This window comes from Furipterus horrens, unplaced genomic scaffold (assembly GCF_987537825.1).
Source record: "Furipterus horrens unplaced genomic scaffold, mFurHor1.1.pri manual_scaffold_6, whole genome shotgun sequence".
Lineage (NCBI taxonomy): Eukaryota > Metazoa > Chordata > Mammalia > Chiroptera > Furipteridae > Furipterus > Furipterus horrens.
This window is the reverse complement of record NW_028327176.1, coordinates 68611278-68634138: the sequence shown is the minus strand read 5'-3', so window position 1 is coordinate 68634138 and position 22861 is coordinate 68611278. Positions and strand designations below refer to the sequence as shown.

The 22861-nt window shown below is 38.3% G+C and overlaps 1 protein-coding gene across 1 annotated transcript in view; it reads left to right on the top strand.

The window, feature by feature from the left end:
- The window catches only part of LOC150006415 (testis-specific gene 10 protein-like), a 76104-nt gene that overhangs the window by 29493 nt on the left and 23750 nt on the right, over positions 1–22861 (top strand). Inside the window, 3 exon segments of the mRNA XM_090280754.1 lie at positions 5509–5530; positions 5533–5615; positions 9191–9376. Coding sequence (XP_090136880.1) covers positions 5509–5530; positions 5533–5615; positions 9191–9376 — 291 coding nt within the window.

The following is a 22861-nucleotide window of genomic DNA, read 5'->3' as shown; positions in this document are numbered from 1 at the left end:
GCCATATTTTCACTGCTTAAAGGACGAGCATGGTCTTAGAACATACAAAAACCCACCCACTCCAGGATTCAACACTGGGGCACCCACTGGAAGGGCACCAGATGCATGCTGGAAAGTGGTAAAGTGATGAAATGGGAGGGCTGGGTGAACCACCAGAAGCCAGGTGGCATCATCGTTCCCTCTCCAAGCCCTCACCAGTCAAGTGGCTTGCCCCATTCTAGCAATTACCTAAGGCTCCACCCCACACAATTAACAGGTGCCTTTTTTACATAGACACAATACTAAGACAAGGCGTAAAAGCAGCTTTACCTAATACACAAAAACACAGGGAGGCTGCTAAATCGAGGATACAAAGAAATATGGCCCAAATGAAAGAACATAACAAAACCCCAGGAAAAGAACTAAACAAAATGGAGATAGCCAAGCTATCGTATGCAGAGTTCAAAACACTGGTGGTAAGGATGCTCAGAGAAATCCTTGAGTATGGCAGAAAAATAAAGAAAGAAATGAAGCTTACACTAAGTGAAATAAAGAATAATCCACAGGAAACCAACAGAGAAAGAAAGGAAGCTGGGATTCAAACCAACAATTTGGAACATAAGGAAGAGATAAACATTCAACCAGAACAAAAAGCAGAAATAAGAATTTAAAAAAAGGAGGGTAGGCTTAGGGACCTCTGGGACATCTCCAAATGTGTCAACATCCGAATCATAAAGATGCCAGAAGGAAAAGAGGAAGAGCAAGAAATTGGAAACTTATTTGAAAAAACAATAAAAGAAACTTCCCTAATTTGGCAAAGGAAAGAGACGTACAAGTCCAAGAAGCACAGAGAGTCCCAAACAAGTTGGACCCAAAGAGGACCACACCAAGACACATCATAATTAAAATGCCAAATGTGAAAGATAAAGAGAGAATATTAAAAGCAGCAAAAGTAGAGAGTTATCTACAAAGGAGTTCCCATAAGAGTCTTAGGTGACTTCTCAGAAGAAACTTTGCAGGTAAGAAGGGACTGGCAAGAAGTATTCAAAGTGATGAAAAGCAAGGACCTACAACCAACATTACTCTATCCAGCAAAGCTATCATCTAGAATGCAAGGGCAAATAAAGTGCTACCCAGACAAGGTAAAGCTAAAGGAGTTCATCATCACCAAGCCATTATTACAGGAAATGTTAAAAGGACTTATTTAAGAAAAAGAAGGTCAAAACCATGAACATTAAAAAGGCAACAAATTCACAGCTATCAACAACTGAATCTAAAAGATACATTCTAAACACACAACCAGAACAGAAACAGAATCATAGATATGAAGATCATTTGGAGGGTTGTCAGCTGGAAGGGGGAAGGGGGAGAAATTGGGGAAATGGTGCAGGGATCAAGAAGCATAATTGGTAGGAACAAAGTAGACAGGGGGATGTTAAGAATAATATAGGAAATGGGGAAGCCAGAGAACTTATATGCATGACCCATGGACATGACCTAAGGCAGGGGACTGCTGGAGGGAATGGGAGTACCAGTTGGAGGGGGTTAAGTGGGAAAAATTGGGACAATTTAATAGCATAATTAATAAAATATACTTAAAAATGAATATGACAGGAAGAAGATAATGATAAAGAATGGTAGAGTATTATAAAAAGAATAAATGAAGGTAAAATAAAATGAAAAAAAGTCTGTTAGGAAGCTTTCTTCCCCACTGAAAATTTGTAAGTTCAAATGATTTTCCCCACTTTGCTGTCACTCTCAATATGTTTAGTTTGCATCATAAAAGCCTGTATTTTTTAAATGTTAAATATTTATTTATATAAAGACATAAAAATGCAACATTTTGTTAATTATAAAAAACTGCCTGAGTTGTTAAATACTGTGTTCCAAAGTTAATGCATAATGGGATCCTATAACAGAAAAGAACAGTACATAAAAGTGAAAGAAATCTGGGCCCTGGATAGGTAGCTCAATTGCTTAGAATGTCGTTCCCGTACACCAAGGTTGCAGGTTCAATCTCTGGACAAGGTACATACAAGAAGCAACCAATGAGTGCATAAATAGGAGGAACAACAAACCCATTTCTTGCTCCCTTAAAAAAAATAGTCACAAAACTTTTAATGAAAGAAATTAAATAAAAAATGGACCTTAGTTAATAATGTATAAATATTGGTTCATTAATTGTTATAAGTATACTAATGTGAGATGTTAATAAAAGAGGAAACTGAATATAGGGCATATGGGAACTCTGTAGTATCTTCACAACTTTTCTGTAAATTTAAAACTATTCTAAAATAAAGTTTTATTTTTTAAAAGTTAATGAATAGCTGTAAAAAATGGTGAATTTATGATTTTATATACTCTGTAGCTAGATTAAATAAGCAAAAGGTAAATATAATTTATATTCATGAAAACTAGATTAAAAACTCTCCTTTTTACCACCCAGAGTTAGCCACTTTTAACATATTTTTTACTGATTTTCAATGTATTTTTTAAAAGTTTATTCTTTTACATGAACTTTTTATGTAGCTGGGATAATACCACATACCCCTTTATATCTTGGTTTTTCTACATGAGAACGCAGTAGAAGAATGGAGTGTTTAAAACTGTCATGAGTTTGACTTCCCCTGCCTGGCTGTGTGATAATATCACTTAACTTCTCTGAATCTCAGTTCATCATCTGTAAAAATGGAAAATAAACAAGAATATGCCTAGAAAGCACTTATCAGAGAGTCCAGCATAATCACTCAATATCTTGTAGGCTCTGGTTATCTTACTGTAGCATTATAAGCACTTCCTTGCTTTGTTTAAATTTTGTAAACATTTTTAGTAATCAGAAGAAATGATATAACAACAATTTTCATATGTTCAAGAGTAGTTTTTTTCTTTTGTTTGGGTTGTAGGCCCAGGGATAGAAGATGGATCCCTCTGTGGACCGCAGATTAAGAACTTGTATCACATAAGATTTGGAAAACATAAACCTTAAAAAATTTTTACTCTCAATACCACAATTTTTAACAAGTTGGAATGAGGTATTTTAGGTGTTTTATTGTGAATTTTTTTTCAGTATAGATGAACATTTTCCACTGTTAATAAAAAAAATTCCAAACATTTTTAAAAATGTTTTATTGATTATACTGTTACAGTTGTCCCAATTTCTTTTCCCTCTGCTCCCCTCCACCCAGTGACCTCCCTCCCTCCAGTTGTCCCCCTTTTAGTCCATGTCCATTGGTTGTGCATGTAGTTCTTCTCAACCTCTTCCTGTCTACTCCATTCCCTCCTACTATGCTTCTTAATTCCTGTACCATCTCCCTCCCTTTTCCCCTTCCCCCTTTCTGCTGACCTCCCCCCAAAATGTTCCCCATACCTATAATTCTTTATCCACTCTTGTTGCTTACTTAGTTTGCGTTTGTTTCAGTTCCCTAGCTTCTGTTGTTGGTTGTTGTGATACAGTTTTCATTTTAATGTTCATAATTTTGATCCTCCTTCTAAATCAGCCCCTTTAACATCTCATATAATAGTGGTTTGGATCTAATGAACTTTTTCAGTTTTCCTTTGTCCTGGAAGCACTTTCTCTGCCTTTCTATTCTGAATGACAATTTCTTTGGATAGAGTAATCGTGGTTGTAGGTTTTTGATTTTCATTACTTTGAATATTTCTTGCCAGTCCCTTCTTGCCTGCAGGGTCTCCTTTGAGAAATCAGCTGACAGTCTAATAGGGACCCCTTTGTACATAATTCTTTTCTTCTCTCTTGCTGCTTTTAAGATTCTCTCTTTATCTTTAATTTTTGACAATTTGATTATAATGTGTCTTGGAGTGGTTCTCCCTGGGTCCAGTTTTTCTGGAACTCTCTGTGCTTCCTGGACCTGTAAGTCTTACTTCCTTCCCCAAGTTTGGGAAGTTCTGCTTCATTATTTTTTCACATAATTTTTCTATTTCTAGTTCTTCTTCTTCGCCCTCTGGCAATCCTATAATTCGAATGTTTGTTCGCTTATAGCTGTCCTAGAGGTTTCTGATCCTCCTCGTATTTCTCACTTTTTGTTTTCTGTTTCTGCACTGGTTGACTGTTTATTCCTTCCCTATGTTTGGATTTGTTGATTTGGTCTCTGATTTTCATTTCCTCACCACTTGTCTCGTATGTGTTTTTGTTCGTTTCAGTACGACTAGCTTTCATTCCTTCCCTGTCTTGTTCCAAATCTTTTGTTAATTCTGTAAGCCACCTTATGACTACAGCTCTGAACTGAGCCTCAGAAAGATTTCCTATTTGCTCATCAGTTAGGTCCCTCATCTGCTGCCTGGTGAGATGTGTCACCGGGATTTCAATCATGGTTTGCTTCATCCTGACAGTTTTCTTTTTACGTTTGCTTCCTGGGAAGGCTGTAGCGGGTGGAGCCCTGTACACTCTTCATTACCCGGCGACTGACTGGCGACCTTTTTCACTGCTCTGTGGCGCTTTGTGTAGGGGCGGGGGTCCAAGATGGATTCCTGTTGTTACTCTCTGCTGAGAGACCAGGAGTCTCTTCCTCCATCCCCACACCCTCTGGGCCTCACAGTTGGAGGCAATGGGGTCTGCCTTCCCCAGTGTTGGAATCACGAGCTGACGGGTCTTGACTGCAGCCAGGATTGCTCCCCTGGCGTTTCTCGTGGTCCTGCCACTTTCCCCGCTGCTGGCACAGACAGCACTGCCCGACTTTTCCGCTCTGGTCGCCCCTCCTGCCCGTCCAGATGAGCACCGCTGGTTTATAACTTCATACATTGGGCTTCCATGTAGTTTTATTTTCTGGAACTTCTGGTTATCTTTGGTTTTGAGGTAGTTGTATTCCTTCATAGTTGTGGAGAGAGACAGAGCGTGTCAGTCTAACCTTCATCTTGGCCGAAAGTCCAAACATTTCTCATAGAGGCATTATGTAGATGCTTTATTTACTGCATCATTCACTTAATGTGAATAAATGTTGTTACTATAACATAATGCCTTAACGAAAATTCTTTTTACATTAAATTTTATTAGATTTAATTTAAAATTGAATAAAAGCTTATGGACATTTTCAAATATATTGAACATGCATGGATCCATCTGACTCTCTTGTTTTTATTATTATTTTAAAATGTCTCTTGATACATTACCAAATAGCAGATCACAGATTTGGCCTTTGCAAATTTATGTTTACTCCAGTGATACATGAAAATGCCCATTCCTTGTCATAACAGAATAGCTTTAAATGTTTGCTAATTTGAAAGGCAAAATAGTATTTCCTTGTCTTAATTAACATTTATTTGATTACTCGTAACCTTTAAATTTTTTACAGTATTATCCACTTGTGTTTCCTTTATGTGAATTATCTTTTTGGGTTCTTAGCCTATTTACTATTTGGACTCATTTTTCTCACTGTTTTTTTAAGAGCTCTATGTATTAAGCATATTAACTTTTACTTATGTTATAATAAATATTTAAAAATTATTCTATGGTGATTTTGACATAGCAATTTTTTTTTATTTTTGTAGTTAAATCTAGTTATCTTTTTCTTGTAGGCACTGTCTAAACAATTGAATGATACAATGAATTAAATGATATAAAACAGAAGGTCTACGATACTAATTTGGAGGTTAACAAGCTGAAGAATATATTAAAGTCTGAAGTACGTATATATTTCTTCCTCTTTGCACATGATACCTAAGAGTTTTCATTCAAATTATTGATCAGTTACACCCACGGAGAGAGCTGAATCAAGTTTTCCTTTAATACATAGCACAGTGTTGGCAATGATGTGTTAACTATATATTTAGAACATCACCAATGTCCAGAAAAGTGACTCAAGAATCTTCCTTTTTTAGTTTGCTACTCAGCCGTTCTAGATACATATGCTCCTCCTAACTGGATAAAGGACAAGGGGTCAGACTCAATTTGGGCTCATTCATATTTGAAAATGGTGGAGGTTTCAAGTACAAACCTTTGACAAAGGAGGCTCCACTTGATTGTATAGCAGATCAGAATTGATCTCTCTGTTGTGAGGCTATCAGTTTTTTAGGACCATAAGAGAGATGGCTGTCCTCTGCACTTCTCTGTTAGTAACCATTTGACCAGGTGCATGGGTGTGACATCAGATGACTAAAGTAAATTTAGGTACATCTGTGGCAATCTTAGAATAAACAGAGAGCTTGATCAAGGATGCTAGATATATCCATTTAGTAAACTATTATCTAAAATAGTGTAGTTGGGTTGATTAAAAAGTATAGTTGGATTACCATAGGTATAGTGTTACCTACATACCACTGAAATCATTAATAGGAACTCCCCACCTCCTCCCCAAAACTATTTTCCTTATTTTACTTAAAATATTGCTTAATATCAGTCTACAAACATATCTTCATCATTTATTTATGCTCTTCATTAGATTGTTTAGGATGGTGAGAAATAGAGATTCTAAGGACTCCTAAATTGCAATCCTTGCTTTCAGACAGTAAAGTAGCAGGCTTACATTGACAAAACAGACGTTTTCCTGCACTTCTTGATTTTAAGATGCCAGCAATGTAATATCTTGAATGGACAGAAGCTCTGAAGTGAGATAGGTCTGACTCCTCCCTAATGACATGGACTTAGGTAGGCTACTCAACCTCTCTCAGTCATAGTGTCCCCTCTGTCACTGGGAAGAACACCCAAGTAAGTCAGATAGATTTAGCACAGTGAGCCATTTAAGTCTATTTTGGAATAGGGCAGAATGTAAGTAAGTAAATATCTGAGCAATATTTAATATAGTAAACTTTCAATTAATATTAGTTCCATTTTTCTCCCTAGCCTGTCACATTAACTGAGATTTCACCATTAAGGGTGGGCACTTTTAGATTCTGTAGTTGTGCTTTCAGACATCACACATCAAGCTTCTCTTAGCTTTTAGCATCCTAGTATGAGTTCTTTCATGAGATTTCATGTCACAACATAGCTGCATGGATACAGGCACCCCTTCCCCCTGGGATAACAAACTACGGGTAGTCCAGTAAGAATTGTCTAGTGCAACTTTCATTCACTCATTCGTCCAGCGTACATTATGCTAGGTGCAGAGATGCCGGAGATGAAAAACTGAAAGGAAACTGAATGGCAACCCAGGCAGTGGGGACAACATAAGCAAAAGTGTTAGGAGGAAATAATAGGTCATGCAGCTACAGTGGCATGTATAGGTGGATGATAATAGAAAGGTAAGAAGGACTTGTTTGAACGTTATTATCCAGAAACTTTAGTTACAACATAAGCACAGAAGTTGTTTGAAAACTGTATTTTAGAAAGATTATTCTGGAAATGTTGGGAAGAATAAATCAGAACGGTAAGAAAATTAGAAGGAGAGAGAGCAATTAGAAGCAGTATCCATAATTCAGTCAAGGAGGGCAAAGGATTCCAGCTGAGGCAACTAGCTTTGCGGTGGTGGTATTATAATGAGCCCAGTGGACCACCAGAGAGAGTTGTGAGGTACAAGAGTTGGGGATAGCACCAGAGAGCCGTGAAGACATCTTGAAGAGAGAATTGGAGAATACCAAAGATCAGTTTCACTTTCGTTATGTTGTTGCCTATCTTGGGCTCCAAACTGCTCTGGCTGCTTTGGACAGATACAAAAATAGGTAAAATTATGGTTTCTTGGTTGCCAGAAGGAAGGGGCAGTTGTAGGAGGGCAGGAAAGACGTTTTATGGTAATTGTTTTTCACTACTTAAACCCTGAACCTGTATTATCTAGTCACAAAATAAATTTAACCTTAAAAATAGTTCCTATCTTAGTCAGAAAACTAAATTTAATATAAAAATGGAACCCAAGTGGTTTTGGGAGACTGTTCATCCACACCCAATTACATAAAGCTCTAAGGCAGTTTTAAGAGAATGACACCGACAATAAGTGCTACAGAAAGTTAAAGAGCGTAAAGATTGATGTGGGTAAAATTTAGTTGATGTATATTGTATCATGTACCTCCCAAGTACGTACTTTGTACGCAACTGCTATTTTTAGTACAATAATGGAAAACATGTTAGATCCCTACTGGCACATTCATAGTATCTGAATCTTGAAAGACAGAACAGTAGTTTGGCTTGTTAACTTGTTAACATGAGCTTTGTGAAGAGCTTTCTCGTTAGTCAAGGTGTCATCAGGCCACAAGGTGGCAATGTTAACTGAATTTCAACCAGACTCATGATTGATTATGTTTGTAAGAATTTAAATCTGATTTGAAAGCCTTAAAAGGGAAAGTGTTTCTTGCAATTTCATCATTTTATTTAGCCCAATGTTTTTTATAGGGAATGCACTGCTTATTAGCAGGGGTATGGAGAGAGAGAGACCTAGTGCCTTTTAAATAATTACCAAAATTATGAATTATTTTTAGAATGACTTGGCCAAACCACACTACTGAAATACGTTTTAAATATAGCCTCAAAAATGATTACCCAGTATAGTATACTACTTGTGGAGCTGATTGTTTTCCTCTCAAAATAAAATCCCACTTCAGTCAGTCTGCATGATAGAACTTTAAAGGTTTAAAAAATGTGGTTCTACATTATATGTCCAATATATATATGGATGTATTTTTATGAATAGTGTTTATAGGCTTGATATTTTACTTCTGAGCCATTTCAGGCAAGTTATTAGAATAATTAACAAAAGTGGATCAAAGAACAGTCTGTGATGGAGAAAATTAAGGCTGGGGTTTTTGATGAAAAGCAGGAATCAGACAGGAAATGCACCAAGCCAAGAGAATTATCAGAAGTTGATATCTAAGATGCAAGTAGTCAGAGCTCTGTAACCAGTACGATTCAGTAAAGTGGTCAGGAGCAAGGGGATAGACAGATATAAAACGTCAGGCCAAAGCAGAATCTCAGAAACCAGGTGGGCCACTAGTCAGTAAGCAGATACATATGGAAAGGAAGAAATGAAGGATTTTGCTTGAACAAGAACAAATATAAGAGCATATTTTTGCACCTCTTGAAGATAAGAGTAAGCAACTTCACTTTACTAGATGGGTGGGTGTGACTTAAGAGACAGCAGGTCCTGGCCCCACTCCCTTTTGTTAATTACAGGACCACCACTTTTCTAAAACTGAGTGTGTAGGTGGGATTCCTCAGCATTATGTTACAAACGATCCTTGGGGCAAGTAAATTCCCAATGACCTGGCAAATAATATTTAATTACATGTTGAACACGTCACAAATTTTAAGTAATATCTAAGATTTGCTTTTCAGGAATCTGAGAACAGGCAAATGACGGACCAACTCCGAAAAGCCAATGAAGATGCTGAAAACTGGGAAAATAAGGCCCGGCAAGCAGAAGCAGATAACAATACCCTCAAATTAGAACTTATTACTGCTGAGGCAGAGGGTAACAGATTAAAAGAAAAGGGAGATGCCCTCAATAGAGAGGTTGAGCAGGTAAGTTTGGGAAAATGTTCTTGTAGTACATCTACATCATACTTAGTTTTGTTTGGCTTTCCATAAATTAAATACATAAACACATACTTAAATTATTTATATATACTGTGCACTGTAGCCCGATAACTGTTCTCTTTGTACTCGCACTGGTTTTGCTCTAATCTATTACCTGCCCTACAATTAAAATAATCTTTAGCATTTTTTAAAATTCGGAACTATTTCAAACATACCAAAAAAAGTGCAAAAAACAAGTAATACAAAACACATGCCTATATCCCCCCACCCCCAGGTTTAAGGATGCTAACATTTTGCCAATTTGCTTCAAGTCTCTCTCTCTCTCCTTTTTAAGTCTATTTTATTGATTATGCTGTTACAGTAGTTCTAGTTTTTTTCCCTTTGCTCCCCTTGCCCAGTACCTCCCTTCCCTCCAGCAATCCCACCTTCCTTAGTTCATGTCCATGGGTCATGCATATAAGTTCTTTAGCTTCCCTTGTTCCTATATTATTCTTAACTTCCCCTTGTCTGTTTTGTACCAACTAATTATACTTCTTGATCCCTGCACCGTTTCCCCATTTCTCCCCCTTCCTCGACCCAGCTGATAACCCTCCAAATGATCCCCATACCTATGGTTCTGTTCTTATTCTGGTTTGCTTAGTTGGATTTTGTTTTTATTTTTTAGATTCAGTTGTTGATAGTTGTGAGTTTGTTGTCATTTTAATGTTCATAGTTTTGATCTTTTTCTTAAGTAAGTCCCTTTGACATTTCATATAATGGCTTGGTGATGATGAACTCCTTTAGCTTTACCTTCTCTGGGAAGCACTTTATCTGCCCTTCCATTCTAAATGATAGCTTGGTTGTAGGTCCTTGCTTTTCAGCACATTGAATACTTCTTGCCAGTCGTTTCTTGCCTACAAAGTTTCTTTTGAGAAATCAGCTGATAGTCTTATAGGCACCCCTTTGTAGGTAACTCTCTGCTTTTCTCTTGCTGCTTTTAAGATTCTCTCTTTATCTTTAACCTGTGGCATTTTAATGATGATGTGTCTTGGTGTGGTCCTCCTTGGGTCTATATTCTCTGGGACTCTTTGTGCTTCCTGGACTTGTGTGTCTATTTCCTTCACCAAATTTGGGATGTTTTCCTTCATTATTTTTTCACAGAAGCTTTTGATTTCTTGCTCTTCCTCTTCTCCTTTTGGCACCCCTATGATTCAGATGTTGGCACGTTGAAAGTTGTCCCAAAGGTTCCTAAGCCTCTTTTTGTTTTTTTAAATTCTTGTTTCCACATTCTGTACTGGTTGACTGTTTTTTTTCTTCCTTATGTTCCAAATAATTGATTTGAACCCTGGTTTCCTTCCTTTCACCATTGGTTTAGTGTGGATTTACCTTTATTTCATTTAGCATAGCCTTCACTTCTTCCCTTATGCGTTTGCCATACTTAAGCATATCTGCCAAGTCTGTGAACATCTTTATCACCAGTGTTTTGAATTCTGGGTCTGTTAGGTTGGCTGTCTCCTCATTGTTTAGTTCTCCCACTGGAAGAACTTGATTCATTCTCTCTTTTAGGCCATACTTCTCTGTCTCCTCATCTTGACAGGTTTCTGTGTTTGTTAGCTTCTGTGTCTTATGTAGACCTGTTGCTCCTGTTACATTGTAAGGGGCGGACCCTTAGGTATTCATCAGTATAGGTGACCTGTTTCATTATATTGTGGCACTGTATATGGGGGAGGGGTCCGAGAAGGAACAATGCCGCTTGCTCAGCACTCACCCATTTTCTAGGCACCTCTCCCACTTCCGTATGGGACTGGCACTGCTCTAGCTGTTGTCCTGGCCATTGTTCCCAGAGTGGGTGGGTCTGCAGATGTCCTACCACTGTGGAGGCCCTTTAAACAAGCGGACTCTACTGAAAGACTGGCAGTTTCTGCCTCCGCTCAACCCCCACTGGTTTGCACAGTCAGAAGCAATGAGGCTTGGCTTTTCCTGGTGCTGGAACTGTGAGCTGCACAGTCTGGCCTGGTGCTGAGAACACACCCCAGATCTCCCTCCTGACTTTTTAAAATGTGTAACTGCACTTTCTGCCAGTCTGCTGCTGCTGCCAACACGCCAAGTCCTCTCCGCCCTGACTCCGCTCCTCCTACCTATCTGAATGAGTATTTGTTCTTTATATCCTTGTTTTTTGGACTTTCATGCTGCTCGATTTTCTGGAACTTCTGGTTGTCTCTAGTGTTGAGATAGTTGTATGCCTTCTTAGTTGTGGTGGGTGATGCAGCATGTCTGTCTAGGCCTCCACCTTGCAAGTCTCTCTTTATTTAAAGGAATAAAACATTCCAATATTGGTTTCCTTTTCCTTTCCACTTCTCTCTACCTAATGATGGTTGGTGTGTATAAGGGTCTTGTCAGTTGTATAACTCTTTTGCATATGTTTATACTTTATAAGTTTTTTAAAAGTGATAATATAGTATAAGTATCCATTTGCAACTGGAGTGTTTTGCTCAATATTATAATTTTGAAATTTATTTTGGTATAGCGCACGTATGAACAGATGTATCTATAGTCATTGCATAAATATTTTCCTTTAAAAATGTATTCTTATACTGAAGGAAATTTAGTTGTCTTCATTTTTATTTTTCTATTTTTAAATTTTTATTATTTTTTATTGTTTTTCTATTACATTGTTCCATTCTTCACACATCGCTCTCCCCTGCCCCACCCATGTCCCCCTCTCCCACAGCCACTCCCCACCATGTCTATGGGCCATTTATACTAGTTCCTTGACTAAACCCTTCCCCTTTTTCTCCCCTTTAACTCCCTACCTACTCCTCTCAGATCACTGTCAGTCTGTTCCTTGTTTTCATGCCTCTGTTTCTATTTTGCAAATGTGCTTGTTTTGTTCATAGTTTCCTCTATTAGGTGAGATCATATGGTATTTGTCTTTTGCTGCCTGGCATATTTCACTTAGCATAATACCCTCAAGTTCCATCCATGCTGTCCCAAATGGCAGGAGGGCCTTCTTCCTTTCTGCTGTGTGGTATTCCACTCTATAAATGTGCCACAGTTTTTTTATCCATGCATTTACTGATGGGCACTTAGGCTGTTTCCAGCACTTGGCTAATGTAAATTGTGCTGCTATAAACATAGCGGTGCATGGGTTCTTCTAAATTGGTGTTTCAGGGTTCTTAGGGTATAATGCTAGCCGTGCAATCACTAGATCAAAAGGCGGTTCCATTTTTTGTTTTTTGAGGTAATTCCATACTGTTTTCCATAGTGGCTGCACCAGTCTGCATTCCCACCAATAGTGCATTAGGGTTCCCTTTTCTCCACATCCTCGCCAGCACTTGCTGTTTGTTGATTTGTTGATGATGGCCATTCTGACTGGTGTAAAGTGGTATCTCATTGTGGTTTTTATTTGCATCTCTCTGATGGCTAATGATGTTGAGCATTCTTTCATATGTCTATGGACCCTCTGTATGTCTTCTTTGGAGAAGTGTTTGTTCAGGTCCTTTGCCCCTTTTTTAATTGGGTTGTCTGTCATCTTGGTGTTGAGCCATATTAGTTCTTAATATATTTTGTAGATCAGCCCTTGTCTGAGGTATTATTGGCAAATATGTTATCCGATGTCATGGTTCCCTTTTCATCTTGCTGATGTTTTCTTTTGCTGAGAAGAAACTCTTTAGTTTCCTGTAGTCCCATTTCTTTATTTTTCCTTTATTTTCCTTGCCTTAGGAGATGTATCAGTGAAAATATTGTTACGTGGGATATCTGAAACTTTCCTGCCTATTTTTCCTCTAGGATTTTTATGGTGTCACGTCTTCCATTTAAGTCTTTGATCCATCTTGAGTTTATTTTGGTGTGTGGTGTAAGTTGGTGGTCTAGTTTGATGTTTTTGCATGTCCCTGTCCAGTTCTCCCAGCATCATTTGTTTAAGAGGGTCTTCTCATTCCATTTTATGTCCCTTCCCCCTTTATAGAATATTAGTTGACCATAGAGACCTGGGTTTATTTCTGGGCTCTCTATTCTGTTCCATTGATCTATATGTCTGTTCTTATGCCAGTACCTGGCTATTTTGATTGCAGTGGCCTTGTAGTATAGTTTGATGTCAGGTATTGACATCCTTCTATTGCTTTCTTCTCTTTCAAGATTGCTATAGCTATTTGGGGTCTTTTTTGGCTCCATATAAATTTTTGAAGTATCTGTTCTAGGTCTGTGAAAAATGTCATTGGTATTTTAATAGGGATTGCATTGAATCTATGAATTGCTTTGGGTCGTATGGACATTTTAATGATGTTGATTGTTCCCATCCATGAACATGGTATATTGCTTACATTTATTTGTATCTTCCTTAATTTCTTTCTTCAGTGTTATGTAGTTTTCCGAGCACAGGTCTTTTACCTCCTTGGTTAAGTTTATTCCGAGGTACTTTATTTTTCTTGTTGCTATAGTAAATGGGATTTTTTTCTAATTTCTCTCTCTGATATTTTATTGTTAGTGTATAGAAATGCCTTTGATTTTTGAATATTGCATTTGTACCCTGCTATTTTGCCAAATTCACTTATTAGGTCAAGTAGTTTTTTTTTGTGGAGTCTATAGGGTTTTCTATGTACACTATCATGTCGTCTGCAAATAATGACAGTTTTACATCTTTTCCAATTTGGATGCCTTTTATTTCTCTTTCTTGTCTGATTACTGTGGCTAGAATTTCCAATACTATGTTGTATAGCAGTGAAGAGAGTGGACATTCTTGTTCCTGATCTCAGGGGGAATGCTCTCAGTTTTTGTCCATTGAGTATGATGTTGGCTTCAGGTTTCTTGTATATGGCCTTTATTATGAGGAGGTATGCTCCCTCCATTCCCATTTTGCTGAGTGTTTTCATCATAAATGGGTGTTGTACTTTACCAAATGCCTTTTCAGCATCTATTGGTATGATCATGTGATTTTTGTCTTTCATTTCGTTTATGTGGTGTATTACGTTTATTGATTTGCGAATATTAAACCATCCTTGCATCCCTGGGATGAATCCCACTTGATCGTGGTGTATGATCTTTTTAATGTGTTGCTGGATCTGGTTTGCCAATCTTTTGTTGACGATTTTAGCATCTATGTTCATCAGCGATATTGGCCTGTAGTTTTCTTTCTTTGTTGTGTCTTGACCTGGTTTTGGAATTAGGGTAATACTGGCTTCATAGAAAGAGTTTGGGTGTCTTCCCTCTTCTTGCATTTTTTGGAATAGCTTGAGAAGTATAGGTGTTAGTTCTTCCCAAAATGTTTTGTAAAATTTGCCTGTGAAGCCATCCAGTCCAAGGCTTTTGTGTACTGGGAGTTTTTTGATTACTGCTTCAATTTCCCTCTTTGTTATTGGTCTTTTCAGGCTTTCTGCTTGTTCTTGATTCAGTTTTGGAAGATTATATGTTTCTAGAAATTTGTCCATTTCATCTCGGTTGTCAAGTTTCTTTCCATATAGTTGTTTGTAGTAATTTGTTACAATCCTTTTTATTTCTGTGATGTTAGTTGTGATTTCTCCTCTTTCATTTCTGATTTTGTTTATTTGGGTCCTCTTTTTTTCTTGATGAGCCTGGTTAAAGGCTTGTCGATTTTGTTTATTTATCTTCTCAAAGAACCAGCTCCTACTTTTGTTGATCTTTTGAATTGTTTCTTTAGTCTCTGTCATTTAATTCTGCTCTGATCTTGATGATTTCTTTCCTTCTACTCACTCAAGGCTTTGTTTGTTGTTGTTGTCTAGTTCTTGTAGCTGTAGGGTTAGATTTTTTATTTGAGATTCTTCTAGCTTTTTTAGGTAGGCCTGTATTCCTATGAACTTTCCTCACAGGACTGCTTTTGCTGTGTCCCGTAGGTTTTGGGCTGTTGTGTGCTCATTATCATTTGTTACCAGAAAGTTCCTGATTTCTTCCTTGATGTCATTTTTAACCCATTCATCATTTTATAGCATGTTATTCATTCTCTATGAGTTTGAATGTCTTTGAGTTTTTTCCTTGAGGTTGATCTCCAGTTTCAAGGCATTGTGATCTGTGAAGATGCTCGATATAATTTCAATTTTCTTGAATTTGTTGAGGCTTGTTTTGTGTCCTACCATATGGTTTGTCTTTGAAAATGTCCCATGTGCATTTGAAAAGAATGTATATTTTGCTTCTTTGGGGTGAAAAGTTCTATATATATATCAACTAAGTCCATTTGATCTAGAGTGTTGTTCAATGCCTCAATATCCTTGGTGTTTCTTTGCTTTGAAGATCTGTCCATTGTTGACAATGGGGTGTTAAAATCCCCTACTCTGAGTGTGTAGCTTTTGATGTCCTTCTTGAAGTCTTCCAAGATTTTCCTTATATATTTGGGTGCACCTATGTTGGGTGCATATATGTTTACCGGGGTTATATCTTCTTGATGGGTTCTTCCCTTAAGTATTATGAAATATCCTTCTTTGTCTCTTTTCATGGCCTTTGCTGTGAAATCTGTTTTCTTTGATATAAGTATTGCTACACCAGCTTTTTTTTATGTTCATTTGCTTGGAATACTTTTGTCCATTTCTTCACTTTCAGTCTATGTAAATCTTTTGTTTTGAGGTGCATTTCTTGTAGACAGCATATATGTTGGTCATGTTTTCGTGTCCATTCTGCTACCCTATATCTTTTGATTGGAGCATTTAATCCATTTACATTTAAGGTTATTATTGACAGGTATTTATTTGTTTCCTTTTGTACTTGTGTTCCTCTTCCTCTCTCTCTTTCTTTTTTTTTCTTAAAGCATTCCCTTTAGCATCTCTTGGAATGCTGGTTTGGTGGAGATGTATTCTTTCAGTCTTCCTTTGTCTGGCAAACTCCTTATTTCACCTTCCATTTTGAAAGAGTGCCTTACTGGGTAGAGTAGTCTTGGTTGTAGGCCTTTGTTTTTCATTGTTTGAAACACTTTTTTGCCATTCCCTTCTGGCTTGTAGTGTTTTTGCTGAGAAGTCAGTTGATAGTCTTATTGGAGCTCCTTTGTATGTTATTTGTTGTTTTTTTCTTGCTGCCTTTGGTGTTTTTTCTTTGTCTTTGAATATTTCCATTTTAATTATGATGTGCCTTGGCGTGGGCCTTTTGGGTTCATCTTCATTGAGACCCTTTGTGCTTCCTGGATTTGCATGCCTTTCTCTCATCAAGTTAGGAAAATTTTCTGTCATTAATTTTTCAATCAGGTTTTCTATCCCATGCTCCTCTTCTTCTACTTCTTTTATCCCTATGATACGAATATTGTTTCATTTCATGTTGTCCTGCAGTTCTCTTAAACCCTCTTCATTCTTTTTTGGCCTTTTCATTTTGTTGCATTGTTTGGGAATTTTTTTCTACATTGTCCTCTAACTCACTGATCCGATTCCCTGCTTTGTTTAGCCTGCTTTTGATTGATTCTGCTCTGTTCTTCAGTTCAGAAATTGTTTCCTTCATTTCTTCCTCATTCCTATTGATAGTTTCTAGGTCCTTTTTTACTCTGATGTAGTTCTCAGTAACTTCCTTGTAGCTTTCCTGGAGTTCCTTGTAGCTTTCCTGGAGTTACTTGTAGTTTCCCTGGAGTTCTTTTTAGTTCCCCTGGAATTTTTTGTAGTTTTCTTTGTGTTTGTCGAGTTCATTGAGCTTCCTCATTATGATTGTTTTGAATTCCATGTCTGATAGTTTGCTTGCCTCTATTAATCTATCCCTCCTTCTGGGAATTCCTCCTTTCCTTTTGGTGGGTGTTGTTTCTGTTTGGTGGGGTTTTATTCCTTCTCCTCATTTTGGGTACTGGTCTTGTTTCTGCTTCTTAGATTGATCTGCTTTTATATTCTGCCTTTATGATGTGACCTTCTTGTGTACAGTTGTTGAGTTGCTGCCTTGAGCTGACGCCACTTGGAGGAGAGCAGTCTGCTTAAGTGATTTCTCCCATAGCACGGGATGATTCTGTACTGCGACCTAGTCCATTGCTCTCCCAGCTCTTTCTCAAGAGCGGCACCCAAAACTTATTACAAAGTGCCTTTAGTTCACTTCATCGTTCTTTGGCCTCAGCCAGGGGCGAGTGCACTCTCTCATGCTGCCAGGGGCAGGTTGACCTTTTGCGCACTGGGGTGGGCAGGTCCAAGATGATCTGGTTGCTCACCTGTTCCTGCGGAGGGGGAGGCCTCTGCACACTGGTAGGGGGTTTTGTTGTGCACCTGTTGGGGCGGGACTGGGGGCACCTAGGCCAACCAGCACGTTGGTTTCATGCCTATTGGGGCGGGCTGGCTGTGTCTGTGCATGTCAGCAGGCAGGTTGGTTGTGAGCCTGAGTGGGCAGACTGTGGCACTTCTGTGTGCACACTCGCATGACCCAGTGGGAGGGTTGGGGAGCGGGTGAGTGCGCTTCTGCGCCTGCATTCCTCAAGAATCTCACCTCACCCCTAGCCTCTCTTCCCCTCTCCGCAAAAAAGCAAAAGAGAAAAAGGAAAAACCCATTCATACACACACAACAGTATGCTATTTCTTGCCTCTCAGAGCCAGATGCCACCTGGCCCACTCCTGGCTCTGCCAGTGGACAGAGCTTCACTCTCCTCCCGACTCCTCTGGGGAAACCTAGGGTCATTAAAAAATCTTTGCTCGCTGCCAGTCGCAGCTCGGGGAGCCAAGCCAGTCAGAATCCCATCTCGTCCCTTTCTCCTCCGCTATCCTCACCAGAGAGGTTGCTCCCAGATGGTCTTCTCTGATCCAGCAGCGCCAAGTCTTTTTTTTTTTTCTTGATGAGTCTGGTTAAAGGCTTGTTGATTATGTTTATCTTTTCCAAGAAGCAGCTCCTGGTTTTATTGGTCTTTTGAATTGTTTGTTTAGTTTCTATATCATTTAATTCTGCTCTGATCTTGATTAGTTATTTCCTTCTACTTGCTCTGGGTGTTGTTTATTGTTGTTCCTCTCATTCCTGTAACTGTAGGGTTAGGAACACACAACCCAGGGAAGAAACCCACACCCTCCAAAATATCCCCCACCCACAATCACGCTAGCAACAGCAAATGAGCCCGTATTAATATAGATGTAAAGAGATTAAGGCTATTGTAGTAAAGGAAAAACAGATAAAAGTTGACTAGCTGAAAGAAAAATGGTTTTTGAAATGGGAGTGGGAAGAGCCATAATAGTAGTGAGTAGGGAAAAGGCAATGAAAGACAGTAAGTAAAATTTACATTGTATGTTAAAAAATGGAAGGAAGAAGGCAGAATAAAGTAAGAGAGGGGAAGTGTATAGTATTAGGTCTAAACAGAAGTTATAGAATATATATCTAGTGTGAGAGAGAACATAAAACAAAGAAGAGGAAGAGGAAGAAAAAGTAGGATCCAAATTAGAGAAAATGTTTCTCAGTACTGTTGACAACCATTGAGCTATGGTTGAAATAGGTGGGATGGGAATAAGTGGGAACAAAGAAAGAAAGAAAAGCTTAAGAGATGTCTAGAGGAAAGGGAAGTGAATTTGGGACGATAGAGGGGATAGATATATTAAGAATGAGAAATGAAAACCAGGCTAAGAGAGGGAAAAACATTCAAATTTAAGATGAAAGAAGGAAAGGGCTGGAGGAAGGTAGTAATGGAGTAGGAGAGGGGGACTGTTAGGACTTGAGATTTGAAATACTGAAACAACGAAGATCTACAAATAAAATTGCAACAATGCCACAACTACGACCATATCCATAACCAATGTGCAAAGATTGATCAAGGCGTAGAGAGACTGAGTTTGTGTTATGAACAGGAAAAGTAATGTGAGATGACTAATGACAGGAAGAATGGTTTTGAGAGACTGTAAAGGGGAAAAATAGTAAGAGTATGGAATGGATACTAGTCATAGTAAGAGAGAAGATAGACTTTAAAACTAAAGTAAGAAGAGGAGATCGGATATTAAAGTGGAGTAATAGAAGGGAAGAGCAAAATATGATATTTGGAATAAACTATAATATAAAAACTAGTGACTTAAAATGTATAAACTGGGAGGATAAGAAAATAACTCATGAAGAAGACCTCAGTAGTAATTTGTCCCAAGAGTATCTGGTTTTTACCACTTCCTTCTCTTTCTGGTTCCGCTCCTGGTCAAAGTTCCATGGGTTTCATAACTTCCTTTCTGGCTGTCTGTGAGGAGATCTAGCTGGACGCTGAGGTTGCTATTCTCTTGCTCGTGGGTCTGCCGACCTTTCCCCATTATGAGCTACACAGGGTTGCCCCCCTCAACCCTGCCATTGAGTTGGTGTGCATGCCCAGAGTCCTTGCCAGGTCTCACGTCTTGCTTGAGCTCTTCTTCCATAAAAGTGTCTGCATGGCTTCCAGACTGCAGCACTGGTCTGCTCTTTTGTTTAGCAGAGCTATTGTGCCCATGCAGGCTTACAAGCCCCAGAGTCCCTACTGAGTCTCTGTCCCACCTCGCCTTTCCTCTGTGTGGGCCCTTCCCTGCAGCACTCATCTGCATTTTTGTTTAACTAAGGTGCGTGCCCAGGGTCTTTACCAAGTCTCGGGTCTTGCCTCAACTCTCCTTCCAATAGAGTTTCAGTGTGGCTCCAATGCTTCAGTACCAGTCCCTGTGCAAATCGCACCCCCCATCTCCGTGCTCTCCCCGTCCAAAAATCACAGTCTCTCACAGTCAGGGCTGGCCTCTGTCTTCCCACGCCTCCACCTCTGACAGTTTCATCCAAACCTTCTCACTGAATCCCTCCCAAACTTTGCTGGGAAGGGCCGCCTATGGCCAGAGAGCAGTTTCCATGCCTCTGCATCACCCTGGCCTTCTCTCTTCACCCAGATAGATCCCAGCTAATGAGTCAGTCCACAGCTGTCTCTACCAGGTGCAGCCAGAGGCACTGGGCTGACTCCACTTAGAAAGTGCAGGCTGTGGTTTTTGCCCTCTCCCACGCTGTTCCCAGGCTCCCATCCCTGTTTTCCGTGTCTGAAAGCTGCTCTCACTCACTCTGCACTCCGTGCTTGTACTCCAAGTCTGTTCCACCACGGGAGCAAGCAGACAAGGATGCTAGCTACTCTGCCACCACCTTTCCCCAGCTCCTAATTATCTTCATTTTTTAATAAAATGCACAAACATCCTTTTTTGTTTCTCTTCGGATATATATTTTTCTAGGCTTATGCCAGAAGCGGAATAACTATATCCAAGATATGTGCAATTTTAATTCTTCTGCATATTTTCTGATTACTCTCTAAAGTTTTAACACTTCCACTAGAAATCATGGAGTTATCATTTTCTCAAATACTAATCAATACTTGGTATTACCAGACTTTCTGTTTTGTGTTCCCTTGATTGCAAGTGAAATTGAGGATCTTTTCATATTTATTAGCCATTTAGGATTCTTCTTTTATGAATTTTCTCTCAATTTTCTGGAATGAATTTTCTTAAACTCTCCTATTATTCTAGAGTTATCTTTTTTCATGTTGATTTAAAGGAATTATCTATGTATTCTTGATAATAATTCTATTAAAGATATTAACATTTGTCTTCTCCTTACCTGTTGCTCATCTTTTATCTGTGCTTGCTTAATATAAACAGAAGTTTTAAATTCTTGTGCTGCTGGAATCAGTCAACATTTTACCATACGGTTTATGCTTTTTTGTCTTCTTTAAGAAATCCTTTACCGTCCCCAGTAACTTTTCATTTAAAAGTTCTTTCCCCTTCACATTTAGAGCTTTAATTTACTTGAGATAGACTTTGTATATCATTTAAAATAGAGATATAATTTTATATTTCTGTGAGTATTATCCTTTTTTCACTGAGTTATAAGTCTATTTTGTCATAAAAATAATTTTCCATACATTCTGCTCCATTGGTCAATTTATCTGTCTCCTTGACAACAGTATACTCTTAGAGCTTCTACAGGTTGGTTAAGTCTTGATATCTGGCAGGATTCATGTTCCCCCAAATTATTTTGACAGTACTTTGCCCTTATTAAGCTCTCAAATAAATTTTAGAATAAATTTACCACATTTCATGACTTAACATATTTCTTCTTTTATATGCATTTAAGACTGGAAATTTCTCTCTAAATATTTCTTTGGCTGTATCCCACAAGTTTTGAGGTAATGCTGCTAATACCATTCAATTTTAAATATCACCTAATTCAATTATAATTTATTTTTGATCTCTAAAGCTATTTTTAAAATATTTTAATGTACAGGGGACTTGAGATTATTATTCTATTTTTTATTTTAACTTTGTTGTGTATTATGATCAGATAAAATAACATATTAATCCTTTGTTATCTATAAGGACTTGCTTGGTGACAGGGTACACAATATTTGATCATAGTCCGAATGAGCTTGAAAAGCATATGTGTTCACTTATTGTTGGGTAAGTGTGTGTGTGTATTATATTAGTTTGTCCAGAAAAAGTCCAGCCATTGTTAATATAATGAGAACAGTTTGTGTGACATCAATGTAAACTGTCAGCCAAGGAGAGTGGACTGGAATGCACATGCGTGAATGATGATGACCTCACTGTACTAGTCAGTGGGCATGGAAGATGCTGTTGAGTGAGCATGTGTACTGTGTGACAATCACATTCAAGATGACTGAGTGAGTACAATGAATCCACATCAAATTTTGCATTAAGCTTGAACATTCTTCCATGGAAACTATTAGATGATTCAGAAGGTTGCAGCTATGGACAACTGGTGATTGGTAGCTTCATCACAACAATGTGCCCCCTCATGCATCATGTCTCATGCAGTTTGTTAGCATCAAATCACCCAGGTGACTCAGGCCCCCTACAGCCCAGATTTGGTGCCCTGTGACTTCTGGCTTTTCCCAAAACTAAAATCACCTTTGAAAGGGAAGAGATTTCAGAGTGTTGATGAGATACAGAAAAAAATCAACTGATGGAGATTGGGAGAACTGTGTGAGGTCCCAGGGTGCCTACTTTGAAGGCAGCTGAGGTGTCATTGTCCTATGTACAAGGTTTCTTGTATCTTGTATCTTCTTCAATAAATGTCTCTTTTTCATCTTGCATGGCTGGCTACTTTCTGGACACACACACACACATGATTATACTTATTAATGGTGTCATTCAATTTTTTAATTTATTGATTTTTTAGATAGAGATGAGAAGGAAGACCCAGAGACAGAGAGAGAGAGAGAGAACCATTGATTTGTTGTTCTACTTATTTATAAATTCATTGGTTGCTTCTTGTATGTGCCATGACCAGGAATCAAACCCACAATCTAGGACAATGCTCTACCCAATTGAGCTATCCGGCCAGGGCTGATGTCATTCAATTCTTATGCATCCTTAATAAGTTTGTATTTTTCATCTTTCAGTTACTGAAAGTAATGTGTTAAGATCCTCCTTTATAATTATGGATTTGTCTGTTTTATTCTGAATGATTTTCTCGGTTTTTCATTTAGTTTTGATACTATCATTGGCTTCATACCAGTTTAGTATTTTATATATCTCTAATAAAAATGTTCTTTGTGTAGTAACTTATTTGAATAACACTTTTTACTAGAAGTGTGTTTTATATATTAATGTAGCT